The following is a 13890-nucleotide window of genomic DNA, read 5'->3' as shown; positions in this document are numbered from 1 at the left end:
TAGGAAAGACTTGCTTTTCTTAGATCAGCAAGTCTGTTCAGTGTGGTCAGTGAAAAAAGGAGGGAATAAAACAAAGGAAAGGACAAAACCTGTAGCAGAACTTGCAATACAGTAACGGTGACAATGATTTCTGCTAGAAATCTTAGAGCATTCCCTCTTTTTTCTTTTTTTAATCTCTTCAATAATCCTGTGAGGCTTTTACTCTTTCAAGTGACCTGAAGAACGTTTTCAAGTGATCTAGAAAATCTAATCAACTGAGCTTTTTCTATGATATGTATATTCCCAGTCTCAGAAATACATGGAGTCACCAAGCACCAAGCTGAGGACAAACTCCCCGCACCTATTTCATGTGTTTTTCTTGTTTAATGTTGACATTTTTGTAAAAGTCCACCAGCAATAAGGTGAAAAAAATCGAGTACTTAAATATATTTATTTTAATGAAATGCATTCATTTAAACCAAACCATGTAAATGACAATCTTTAGGCTTAGAACAGCTTCACGCACCGTGGCTGGCTCTAAGGACTCCTAAGAGCCTGGCCTTCATGATGCTACCTCAGCAGTCACCCTGAATGCATTTCCTAACCTGCTCTCAACTCACAGTTACGGATTAGCTCCTGGTTATCCTGGTGATTTGGTTGCATTTTATTGCTGTCATGGAAGCTTCTTTTGCTTTAAAGGATGGAAGTCACTGTGATTCTTGCTCTGAACAGAACGCTGACATTGCACTTATGTTAGATGAAAAGCAAAAGCAAGAGCTCCCCAAGTTACATTCAATAATAAATCAGAAACAAAAGAAAAGGAACTTTCCTTCTATTCTTAAAAAATGAAATCCACATCACAACACAGGGTCTTTGGGCATTCTATGGAGAGGAAGCAATGTAAAGCATGAAAGAGCAAAACAAATCCCTTGGCAGGCACCTCCTGAGGATTTCTGGTGTGGTTTTCCACTCTGTAAACACTGGTTTGCACTTTGCTTCCGGGTTTCCACCACCGCGCAGCCTTGCCTCTGATCACTGCCTCGCAGGAACCCCCCCCACGGAGGGAAGGCAGCAATGGGAGGGAAACATAAAGGCAAACCACCCCGCTGCTCTGGAATAGCTCTGGCTGTTGAACTGACAAAAGGAAATGAAAAATCTGTGTGTTAAACTGACACGTGTGAGAGAACAGTGATCAGAGCAATTCTTAACGTATATAGCCCAATCATTTTAAAAATATTAAGCACCAATGTTTATTCATATATTTACTTTGCTCCTTATCAGTCTATGTGAGGGTGAGCATTTCAAAGGAAGAACGTAAGGCTTGCCTGAGATGTACAATCTAGTGAGTGTCAAGGCAGAAACTAGAAGGCCTTCAATATTCTCAGATGGAAACACAACAAAAGTCAACATTGTGCAATGCAGGGATGGATATATACATTCCAAACCAAGCAAGGTGTCTCAAAACATTCTTCTCTTTACTATTTAAACTCATTTGCTTGGGCACCTGCTTTTTGCAGGGTGTCCCCCATGACAGTGCACATCCTACTCAGAAAGTACAGCCTTCTCTACCCAGAAGCCCCAGAAGAACAGCAGCCACACCAGTGTGGGGCACTTGCTCACGGTAAGGTAGGTTTGACTGTACCCATCATATCAGCCTGAATCTATATGTAGATTTTTCTCCACATAGGGCATGAATATCCATATGGAATTAAAATGAGCCATCTTCCAGCTACTGTGCTCCTGCAGCAGGGATCGGAGGACTCCACCTCTCCTTCTGCCCTCCAGGAGGCCTTCCCACTGCAGCAGGAGTCCCAAGAGATCCAAGGCCGGTTTATCCTGAAACCCAAGCACACAGCCAGGAACCAAGCCAGGAATCAGCAGGGGAAAGGTGAGCCCCTTCCTTTCCTGGAAGTGTCTTCCCTTGGCTCTTGTCTCTCCTGCTGTAAACAAACTCATGACATACAGCCGATTCTCCATGTGGGGTTAAGGGAACCGTATAGGCAGGCCCCAATACCCACAGAATCAAGCTCAGAGAAACACCAAAGGTCTGAAATCAAGATCCAACTCACTTCCAGGAAGGTTTTGGCTTTTGGTTTTTTGGTTTTGTTTTGTTTTTTAATTCCTTCAGGTACACATCTCCCTTCTCTGTATCCCCAGAGCACTGCCTACATATAATTACATCTCTACGCATCTGTGTGTCTTATTAGAGTATGAGCTTCTTATGGCCTGGGAACACATGTTCCCCATGTTGTGTCTAGCATCTCGTGCCTTCACAGGAGGTGGTTAGATGACTGTATGGCTTAGAAAAGACTTCAAATCTATTCTGGACTTAGGCTGAAGTGGCTCTGGGGGTTCTGGTTAGAATTGAACTCTTAATTCTACCCCCACAGCAGTCTCATTTCCACGTTTGCTTCAGACCCAGGTTGCGATTGGAACTGAACGTTTATGGCTGGGGTTTTTAAAAATCTTCCCTCTTGCAATTTTCTCCCCCTACCATTCCAATAGTGTCTCACTAATATTTCTTTCTCTGAATAAAATGTTCTTAATTAATCTGGGAAGTACTGGGGCCAGAATAGAATTCCTACTTAAAGTATTTTTATTGTTATGATTGTTATTCTGTAAGCAAAAAGTTTCAAAAATTATATATTTTTTTAATATTCAAACCCTAATCTGAGCATCAGGAAACACTAAACTACACCTTGCCAAGACTGTGTAAGAAAGATGAGGTTGTAAGGTTAGCTTGTTTACTAGTCTCCATATTTTTCATGGCTATAGCATATATTTTGATTGGTCACAGAGGCAACATGAACTTTAATGTACATTATGAGAGGTCCAACTAAGCCTGAAAGTATCTTTGAGAAAGTATAGGACTCAAGGTCTATTTTGCTTTCTGTCTATGCTCATAGAGTAGCTGGATATATAGCTTTATAGCAAGGGATAGAGCACTCTTCTTAGGAGTATTCTTATTAAAGCTGAACAGTGAATGAATACAGTTGGAATACATGAGTACATTTGGATAGCTTTAAAAATAATACAGTCAGGTTAAGAATAGGGAAACCAGGTTGCATAAAACAACTCAACCTATCTAAACATGTATCTTAAACTTCTGTACATGTTAAGGTAGAAAAATCTCCTCCTGGATTTAAGAATGTATTTGCTTTCTTCATTCTCTCCTTTTAAAATGATGGAGGTATACATGCCAGGGCAGGAAGAGCCTAAGGTGGACTGGTGGCATTCGTTCATGAGTGCACATCTGCAGGCTGCAAAATCAACTGAAGAATGGGGGTGGGGTCTGCTTTGCAGGGAGGAGACTGATGTCTAGGCTGCCTTAGGCTCTCTGAGGGGGGGGAAATTACCTCTGCTAAGGCTGCTATGAGCCATGTCTTGTGTTGAGTAGTACATTACATTATGTAGTTCAATGAAGTGTAGGTAGCATCATTTATGTTAAATTTGAGCAAACCAAAGCTCAAAGAGTTTAAAGTAACTTATCCAACTAGCTGGCAGAACAGGAGCCTTCTGGTTCTCTCATCCAGAACCAGAAGTGTTCCGTCCACATGAGTGGACATGGTGATGCACTCACTATGTCTCAGGAAAGCCAAGTGGATGGGCGTTTAAGGATATTTGGTAAAATGTTGCTCATCTGTTTATTTTCCTACAACTTGGCACCTCTGTTGACTTTTTTAGTTGGTTATTTCAGCAGGTTTTTTAAGTAAATGTTAAACAGGTTACTTAAGCAAATATCCAGAAAATACTCACAGTTAGGCAGTAGAAATGTTGAACTCAGCTTTTCATTGATGATCACTTTTTCTTTAAAAGCCTGTCTTCAGCTTTCCTTTGACAGGGGCCTGGGTAGCTGGGTAGGGTGTTACAGGAAGATGGCCACCTGGCATCTTACCATATAGCCAGCATTTAATGACTACTTCCCAAGGACCCTGACTGCAGAAAGTCATCTATAGAGCTGCCAGAGGGTTGTGGCCACCCAGAAGAGAGGTCCAGAAGCTGGCTGAGAAGTGGGGTCAGGCAGGATGTGTCATGAAGGCAGATCCTTTTGACGGGAGAAAGTTGACCATGGTTGGGTACTCAGCCAAACAGGAAATCTAAGAGTGGGAAGAAACCTACTACAAAAGTAAATGATTACCAAACTCTGCTTGATTTGAATACCAAATCTTTTTAGCTTTTAAAATGAGATCTGACACCTGAATCCACTGATAACACTTAACATCAGGAAATTTGTATAATAGAGGTTAAGTGCCTCAGGACACAGTTAAGAGGCAGTAGATAGCACTGTCTGGGGAATACTGTCACTGGGAGAATCAGTCCTGAGTCTAATCAAGCCTCTAAGTTTAAATACTGGGTTGCAGGATACGTTGAAGAAGAACACATGAACACCACAAGGATGCAAGTAGCCAATTTCAGAATGTGGGAAATTCTGTACAACAAATGACTCAGTTGTTCTCTCTTCCGGCCACTGCAATGAATATGCTGTAAAATGTAAACCGTGGAAATCAGGTTAAATAAACTACACTGCTATTCGTAATAATCTCACTTCTTCCTTAGATGCAGGCCAAAAGACAGTCAAGAAGAGTTCTGCCAAAAACTGGGCCTTCTGGCGGAGCTTCAGGACTCGCCGGGACAGCCAGGGCCCAGCCCCACCGCCCACAAAGCCAACACCGCTCCTCGGAGTTTCTCTGGAGGATGTGTGCGATGATGACAGCCTGCCCACCCCAATCCGAGTAGGTCTCATTTTGGGCTTCTGCAGCCCTCCTGAGGAGGGGAGCTCTGAGAGATCACGTGTTCTCATCCAAATCCACCCTCAAATGGAGACGTCATTAGACAGCCCCTGGCTCTGACTGAGAAGTTTTGTTAACACTATTTCAAAGAATAGGATCTGATTTAGGTAGCGCAGAGTCATAAGGCAAATACAACATGGAAAAGATGTTCTTGGCCATTCCACTGGTTTCAGCAAAGACCCACCTGCACCTGGTCAGATCAACTGTAACGGGCTCTGTGCATATGAATCTCTGAAAACCCACCTCATCCTCATAGTCTCATCTCCTTCCTTGAACTCCATACAAGTCTCAAGTCTCCTTCAGCTGAGTCTACTCCACCTTACCACTCAAAACATCTCACAGAGATTTCATTTGTAATTCACATGCTTAAGCATAAAGATATCCTCTGGCAAATACGAATCATTTAATCCTGACAGAATGTGTCCAATGAAAGTCACAGAGTTTGGCCTCTGTTATCTCAAAGTAGTGTATTGAATTGTCAGTGTTAACATCTGTTCACGATCCACTATCCCTCCAAGCACTGTCCTAGATGCAGGGATTCTTACGCTATCTATGAAGAAATGTATCACGCTATTAATAGGTACATGCTAGCTCCTACCCCAGTCCTTGCACCTTTCACAGCAAATTTGGGGCTAACTATGATAATTACCATCCCCACTTCATAAATGAAAAATAAAAAAGCCTCAATAAAGTATGTGCTGTGCCCATAGTCACACAGCAGATGAGTAGCATAACAGAGTTGAGTGCTTGGATTACCTGACTTCAACATCTGTTATCTCTCTACCCTGTAAGTACAGGACCTGAAGACACAGCAAAAGGAAATGAAAGACTGATGGGAAGGGAATGTGATCAGAGAAGGAGGAGAAGGGTTTTGAGCCTGTTTTAAGAGAGTGGAGGAAATACCAGAAGTAGAAATGGGGTGTACAGTCACGGAAAAAAGAAAAAACAAATGGGAAATGAGTATGGAAAAAGATTTCTACACTTAGGAAGGAGCATCTATATTAGGTAATACTGAGAAAGGAACAGTGGAGGAGGAGAGGATGATTCTACTAACGCCTCAAAGCAGAGAAGTTTGACTTAGTGTAAATTTACTAAAAAGGAAAATCTGATTAAGCAAGTGTGTCAAATGTTTCAGTGTATGAATGTAAAATGGATTGTTGGGTAGAAAATATATTTAGAGACACTGAAAAAAAATTTCAAATTGACTCCAGTCCTTGCAGCTCTAGCACTGTACCCTCATACACCTCAGCTCTGTCAAAAAGGGGGCAAGCTTGTGCTCTGAGCTTGTAGATATGAAATGCTGCACAGTTTTCTTTTTTTTTTCTCTATAGGATATACTTTACTTTATCAATCAAAAAGGGCCACTCACAGAAGGCATCTTCAGTAAACCAGGCGGTATAAAATCATGCAGAGCCCTAAAGGAGAAGATAAACTCTGGGGACAAAGTGAACTTGGATGAGGAATCCGTTCTTGTGGCAGCATCCGTCTTCAAGGTAGGGAAATTTCTAGCATTATCCACACAGAGTAACTCTGAAGCTATATGACTGGTCCTGCATCATGACTGCCCAAGAACCCTAACAGGCGTAATAGAAAAACACTTCACTCACCTCACCGGTTAGAATGGGGATCATCAGAAAATCTAAAAACAGTAGATGGTGGAGAGGGTGTGGAGAGAAGGGAATGCTCTTGAACTGTTGGTGGGAATGTAAATTGATACAGCCACTATGGAGAACAGTTGGGAGGTTCCTTGGAAAACTAAAACTAGAGTTCCATATGACCCAGCAATCCCACTACTGGGCATATACCCAGAGGGCACCATAATTCAAAAAGACACATGCACTCCAATGTTCACTGCAGCACTATTTTCAATAGCCAGGACATGGAAGCAACCTAAATGTCCATCAACAGATGAATGGATAAAAAAGATGTGGTACAGGGAGTCAAGGAAGGGAGGGAATACGGGTATATGTGTATAAAAACAGATGATTAAACCTGGTGTACGCCCAAAAAAATAATAAAAAAATAAATAAATAAAAAATAAAACAACAATTTGAATATAAAAAAAAAAGATGTGGTACACAGATTGAAATGAGTCAGAAAGAGAAAAACAAATATCGTATATTAACATATATATGCGGAATATAGAAAAATGGTACAAATCAACCGGTTTGCAAGGCAAAAATAGAGACACAGATGTAGAGAACAAACATATGGACACCAAGTGGGGAGGGTTGGGGGGAATGAACTGGGAGATTGGGATTGCCATATATACATTACTAAGAAAAAAAATACCAAATTGTACACTCTAAATATATGCAGTTTATTGTATGTTAACTATATCTCAATAAAAGTTCTTAAAAAAAAGAAAACTTCACCAAGTCAGAATTGGAGGAAGCTACTTTGGGTGTTAAAAGCCCCACATGTTAGATATACTTTCCTTTTTCATCACACAACACCCTCCCCCATTTACTCCTGAACACTCTATGCAAAAGAATAAAAATAATAAATGTCAAAACACACACTTATACACACAGAGTGTTTACCAAAACAAGCTTCCTGCTTGTAATGACTTCCTCGCCACTAATGAAAGCAAAGTTCATAGTAAAGAAAATTCATATTAAGCTTTTGGAAACAGTTACAGAAGTTTACCACAGTAAGTAAATATTTGCCTTACCATAAATCAAAAAATGCTCAGTGAGGCCACTGAAATCGCTGACCATTTCATCTTCCTTCCCCTGTCTCTCAATGCCTTTTACTTTAAAGTTAGTGTAGGGATGACTCCACCCTTAGTTCCTCCTTTTTCCTCCTTGTACCACCTTTGGCATCCTTTGTTAATACTTGTTATGTTTAACCCACCACCTGCGGTTATAGTTACATGGTAACCAGCTCCTACCCACGTGCCTTTTCCTATAAATCTGACTTTTAAAGTGGGTGCAGCAGTCAAAATCAGTTTGGAATTCTGAAAATTCAATAGATTCATACAAAAATAGATTGAGTTTGAAATGATACAGCTGAATTACAAGTGTCTAGTTACATTCTACTTGTTAGTAGCTCTGAACAAAAATATGTTAATGTAGTAAACAGGTTATTAAAATTATCTTAGGAACTCAGTAACATGTGGTCTTTCCCTGTCCCCTATTACTGTTCGGTCATAATTCAATTATATGATAAAGTGCGACAGTTTAGAAATGACTTAGAGTTGACTGCTACTACACTCGCACCATAATAATACACACTAGGTAGGCAAACAGCAAGCTAAGTGTTGCCCTCTGTAAGGTACACACATGGAACTGACTTGATTTTCTAGCAAGAGTTAGTAGGCTCTTACCTATTTCCATGTTATAAGCACAGACTAGCAAGAAGGTGGCTACTCATGGGTACGGTTCTTAGACATTCCCAAAGTTTTCTCTTCCTAAAGTTGACGGACCTTGGTGGGATCAGACTTTGCAGCCTTGACCTTGATGATACCACGTGTCAAACTAACCAGAGAGTTGGCCTCAATCAGAAATGAATGTATCATGCGTACCGCACCGAGTTTGCCATTAAACTTTCTGTAAACAGAGGTCCAACAGCAGATACCCTTGGCATATTCTGCATGGGTCATGTTCTGGCTTAATGACACTCAGCCCCACCAGTGGACTCTGCAGCACAGGGTCCAGGAAAGAGAGGAGACACACACTCCAAGTGCATGCAGTTTGGTACACATGAGGCAAAGGCCCTGCTGCACCCTCCCAGACTCCCAGAACCAGCCAAAGCTGGAGTGCTGCTTCTCTCCAAAGACACTGGGGTCACTCCGTAGGAAACAGTGAAGAACTTAAAGACCGTGAGTGGGTATTGTATACCAATAACACAGTGAAGGTTTGAGAGAACTGAGACTTTGTCCATTGTCTTCACTGCTCTATCCCCAGTACTCAGCAGAGTGTCTGGCACAAAGAGTAGCTCAATAAGTATCAGAACAAGTGGACAGTTACTGGATTATAATCATGATAGTTGCCTAGAAGCACTTCCTGGACAAACTACTACTAAGAGAAGTCGGGCTATATATTAAGATCAGTGGAAGCAAGGTGTGCCTTTGAAACTAGCAAGGCAATGCAATAATTTCCCCTCAGTCTTGCACAGAAGATTACAACTTCATAAATTTTAATGGGCCCAATTCTATGATATTAAGACTTGTTCCTCAGCCCTCTAAAGGGTCAAATTTTCCAGGCCTCCACTTGGCAAACTTACATTTGCATATCACTAGCCTGATACTCAGAGGCCTGAAGCTGCTATATATCTAAATTTTTAATTTCCTTTTTTTAGGAGGATGTGTTCCATTCAAGGAGGTGTAAGAGGTAACATGTAGTTACCCACTGGGGATTTTGATATATTTCAACACCTGCTGCTTAGAAGTCTGCAGAACAAACTTTTATATAGTTATAAAAAAAAGGAAGACTGAAACTATTATTAGAGTAGTTTTTTCCCAAGGAGCACACATACCTCAAGTCAGAAAGCCCAGTTCTCTCTTAAGATGCAAGAGCATGTGGGAGTGTTTTTTGGTTATTTTTTTGTTTCAGAACTTCTCTTGCTTGAATTAAGAGCAAGCACTGTGTCTAAAGTAAACAAGCAAAATGGGTATGTGCATTTCTTTTCAAAAAACTAATACGATTTAGGATGAGCTATCACCAGACCTTGTCAGTTTGTGCTACTGTGCTAACGTGTACACAAAGAGTAAGTTCCAGGGTCTTAGAAGGGGCTTTAGCGTCACTCTCTCTACAGCCCCGACTCTACTTTTATGCTTCTAATTTCAGTTGCAGAAAATCCAAGCAATGCTTCTGGATGTGCAAGTCTGTGGAGAATCAAAGCCAAGCTCTGTGTGGATCACAGTTTGTGTAGTTGTGAAGGAAATGGGCATTGAACTCAATTTTTCAACTAAATGTTTTCTCTGTAATTTCTCCAACATATTTAACTTAAGATTAATATATATATATTTTTATCCACGTAAGGATTTTCTTCGAAATATCCAAGGAAGTATATTTTCGGCCAGTCTCTATGATAAATGGCTTGGTGTTATTGACCAGGGGAACGAGGAGGAGAAAATAGCTGCAGCCCAGAGGTAATGATGCAATAATTACTCAACCCTGTTCACACCTCAAAAATGCAACCAACATACTCTCAGGAAAATCTTAGCTTATAGTTTACAGGTTTGTCCACTAAAATAATGACCAATGTCAAAGGGTTCCACTTGATCCTAACCATGGCAGCCAGTATAAAAAATAGACACATGCCTTACTGCTGATATTGAATTCGTGTTTTTCTCCTAATCTTATTAATATGGAATCCTTGACCCTTTTATACCTTCTAAATACATGAAACTGCTGGAGATGAAATCCACTGGTCTAAAAAGAGATGCTAAAGGACCAATCTGCCAGGGGTATTTGATTTTAACTTTGTCAAACACATAAGTAACCAGAGGAGTTCTTATCTGGATCAGGAATTAAATTCAATGAAACATTTTTGTATGCATTCACGCCTGCAACTCTGTGAGAGTGGAATGTGTACATAGTATACAAAGAAGTCCTCTATTTTCTGTCTTTGTATTTCCACTTCCTAAGCAAAATGACTTGTTTTATTTAGAAGTGCATTCTTCTGCCTTTAGTCTTTTAGGCCAGCTGCCAAGAGCTAATGTAGTTCTCTTGCAATACCTTTTTGGAGTGTTACGCAACATTGAGCAGAATTCCTCATCCAATCAGATGACAGCTCACAATTTATCAGTGTGTATAGCCCCAAGCATTCTTTGCCCACCTCGTTCTGGCAGCTCAGCATTAGAAAACGACTTCAGAAAAAAGGTAATAAGATCTCTCATTTTTATGCCTTATGGGAAGGAGTCCCCGCTTTCGACCTGAAGTTTGTGGTATTAACTCTGATGGACCAGTTTTTTAAAGTGCACATTTTAATTACACTCCCCTGGAGTGGCAGAGTCCTTCTGTGGTGGGATATGGGAAGGTGGGCTATTAAGCGGGAAGCTGAGAGCAGTTGAGTCACTTCTCCTTTTCCATCTAGGAGACCCAAACAATAGAAAGATGAGAGTAGGATGATATGATAGAAAAGAATCTGGGCTTTGAAGTCTGAGAGCCAAGGTTCAACTCTCAGCCTAATCACTGAAGGATGTGTAAACTTGGGCAAAGTTTCCAAGCCATGGTTTCATCATTACATAGTGATGCCAACACCTTGCGGCTCCGGTCACTGCTGGCACATCCTAGGTGGCTCGGGCAACGTGAGCACCTGTGGCTCCACACATGCTGGCCTCCCGCTGGCTCGTTCAGAGAAATACTTGGCTGCTATTTCACCTCCACTACAGGATGAAGAAACTAGTAAAAGATTTCAGAACATCCTAACAGAGCCACAACATGCCTAATAGGATCACAGCTCTTCCCCCAAGCTTACCCAGAGCAAGCATGAGGCAAGGCAATGCAGTTAGACAAGCAGACATGTTTTCTCTCCAGCTGCTTCCTTCTTTCACAAAAAACCACTGAAATCTCTGCTTCCCATATTTCAGATATTTCTTAACTGAAGTAAACCACACAAGTTTTTCTGTATTGGATACTTTATAAATTTTAATAAGATGTTATATATAAATTATATCTCAATAAAACTGGAAAAATTTTTAAATAAAAATAAATAAAATTTAATAAGAGAATATACACCTTGGCCCCAAACATTCTATGTGGGTTACTTGAAAATTATCCTAGTATTAAAGACGTAACCATCATTACAAAAATGTTCGCTATTTAAACTAGCCCACAAATTATAACTTTAGCCCACTGATTGAAGGAATTTTAAAATCTGTGCCCAAAGTCCTCTTGAAAGTATTGGTTATTTCTTAGAGAAAACTGGTTTATAAATATGTATGTGTGTGTGTATATATATATATATTTTTTTTTTAATCAAGTCAATTTCTCTCAGGATTATTTTGCTTTTTTGTTAGAGCCAAGATTCATATATGAAGTGTGATTTACCACTATGCCATATGTAAAATAATACCTTGTTTTTGGCCCTTTTGTGTAACAGATTTCTTTTGTACAATTTCTCATTGAAAACTGCCTCAAGATATTTGGAGAAGATATCACTTCCCTCTTTGAAGAGAGCTCAATGAGTTGTGATAGTAGTGATATCACTGACAGCCGTGAGAAGGCTGCAGGTACTGTGAATAATTTAACTGGCCTTGATGAGAAAGACAGCAAGGCTGCCAGGGGTCACGGCAGATCCTTAGACTGTGCTGTCCTGGAGCCTAAAGCACATCCCAAGGGCAACGATTTCCATGTGCTCCAGGTCAGGTGAGGTTTCACACTGTTGTGAGAGCAAAGAAAGGATGAGACAGATCTAACTGCAAGAAGTTGCAAGCACAGCATTAGGAGACATCACGGTATAATGCAGCATTTGGTTTTTCAAACAAAACTTTAAATGGGACTGATATATGTGTCACATGTGCTCTGGTTGAAACCAGAGTGAGAGGCCCAGAGCACTGCTTGGTTTATTCCCCTCTCTCTCCTTTTTCTGGTCAGTGGTTCCTGACGTACCACAGGTACCCCGTGTCTTTGAAATAGGTTGAAAAGAACCAGCATCACTGAGAGAAAAAGGACTTGACTTCACGTCAAACAGCCTTTCCAGACTATAACCTCATGTGCCTCTATTTACCAGCTGCGTTAACTTCAGCCACTTATTCTAGCTCAGTTTCAGTTTCTTCGTCTCTAAAATGTGAATAAAAATAATGTCTAAATCTTAGGATTATTGAAAAGATTAAATGAAACAATGGATGTAAAATAAATTTGTAAAAAAGCAATTAATGGGGCCAGTAGACGTTTCCGTGAGATCAGAGCTAGTTCTAACTGAGCCTAGCTAATCACAGCTAACGGATAGCAGTCCATTTTATGCGGCAGCATTTAGATTCAGAACCTGAGGACATGTGTCATGCGTTCCTTCATATTTTTCACATTTCTTGGTTTTATGACATTTACCTCACTGCTTTGAGGAAACCGTTAGGAAAAGCCATTTAATCAGGCATTGAGATGAGCCTAATATCAGAGAAGATGCTTATACTTAGATAACTGTTTGTTTTTCATTTCATCAGTGACAACAGAACAACCTCTTGAATCCAAGCCAGTGAGAGAGACAGTGATTTACAAAAAGGCGCAACTGCAGGATGATGCCAAGACCCCGCCTAGCATGGGTCCACCCAGCGACGTGTCTACAACTTTCTAAGTCCCCGAAGGTTATAATCTCCATAATCACACTTGACCCTTCCTTTTCCTCTCTTTAGCGACCTGTCTACAATTTGCAAAGTCACTGAAGATTAGAATTCCCCATAATCACACCTGACCCTTCCTTTTTGTGTATTTCCTATAATACCTCTTTTGAATTTTATTAAAGGCTTTTTCTGCATCTATTGAGATGATCATATGGTTTTTATCCCTCAGCTTGTCAATATGTATCACATTGATTGATTTGCGTATCGTGAAGAATCCTTGCATTCCAGGGTATTCATGGAATACTTGCATTCATGGTATATGATCTTTTTAATGTGCTCTTGGATTCTGTTTGCTCGTATTTTTTTGAGGATTTTTACATCTATATTCATCAGTGATATTGGCCTGAAATTTTCTTTTTTGGGTGACATCTTTTTCTGGTGTTGGTATTAGGGCGATGGTGGCCTCGTAGAATGAGTTTGGGAGTGTTCCTCCTTCTACTATACTCTGGAAGAGTTTGAGAAGCATAGGTGTTAGCTCTTCTCTAAATGTTTGATAGAATTCACCTGTGAAGCCATCTGGCCCTGGACTTTTGTTTCTTGGGAGATTTTTAATCACCATCTCAATTTCAGTGCTTGTCATTGGTCTGTTCATATATTCTATTTCTTCCTGGTTCAGTCTTGGCCCCAAATAGTCAAAGCAATCTTGAGAAGGAAAGATGGAGCCAGAGGAATCAGGCTCCCTGACTTCAAACGGTACTAAAGGCTACAGTGATCAAGACAGTATGGTACTGGCACAAAAATAGAAACATAGATCAATGAACAGAATAGAGAGCCCACAGATAAACCCACGCACATATGAGCACCAAAGGAGGCAAGAATATACAATGGAGAAAA

General features: G+C 40.5%; 1 protein-coding gene across 1 annotated transcript in view; it reads left to right on the top strand.

Annotated features, from left to right (window-relative positions):
- LOC130834490 (rho GTPase-activating protein 20-like) overlaps nucleotides 1–13183 on the top strand; it is a 29269-nt gene extending 16086 nt beyond the window's left edge. The window contains exons 8-14 of the mRNA XM_057704634.1: nucleotides 1667–1867; nucleotides 4537–4712; nucleotides 6101–6262; nucleotides 9755–9864; nucleotides 10408–10597; nucleotides 11820–11949; nucleotides 12880–13183. Of these exons, the coding sequence (XP_057560617.1) occupies nucleotides 1667–1867; nucleotides 4537–4712; nucleotides 6101–6262; nucleotides 9755–9864; nucleotides 10408–10597; nucleotides 11820–11949; nucleotides 12880–13010 (1100 nt within the window). The 3' untranslated portion in view covers nucleotides 13011–13183. The remainder of the gene's footprint in view (nucleotides 1–1666; nucleotides 1868–4536; nucleotides 4713–6100; nucleotides 6263–9754; nucleotides 9865–10407; nucleotides 10598–11819; nucleotides 11950–12879) is intronic.
- Nucleotides 13184–13890: the final 707 nt, after the last annotated feature.

Source organism: Hippopotamus amphibius, chromosome 13, assembly GCF_030028045.1.
Source record: "Hippopotamus amphibius kiboko isolate mHipAmp2 chromosome 13, mHipAmp2.hap2, whole genome shotgun sequence".
NCBI lineage: Eukaryota > Metazoa > Chordata > Mammalia > Artiodactyla > Hippopotamidae > Hippopotamus > Hippopotamus amphibius.
This window is presented reverse-complemented; position numbering and strand designations above follow the sequence as displayed.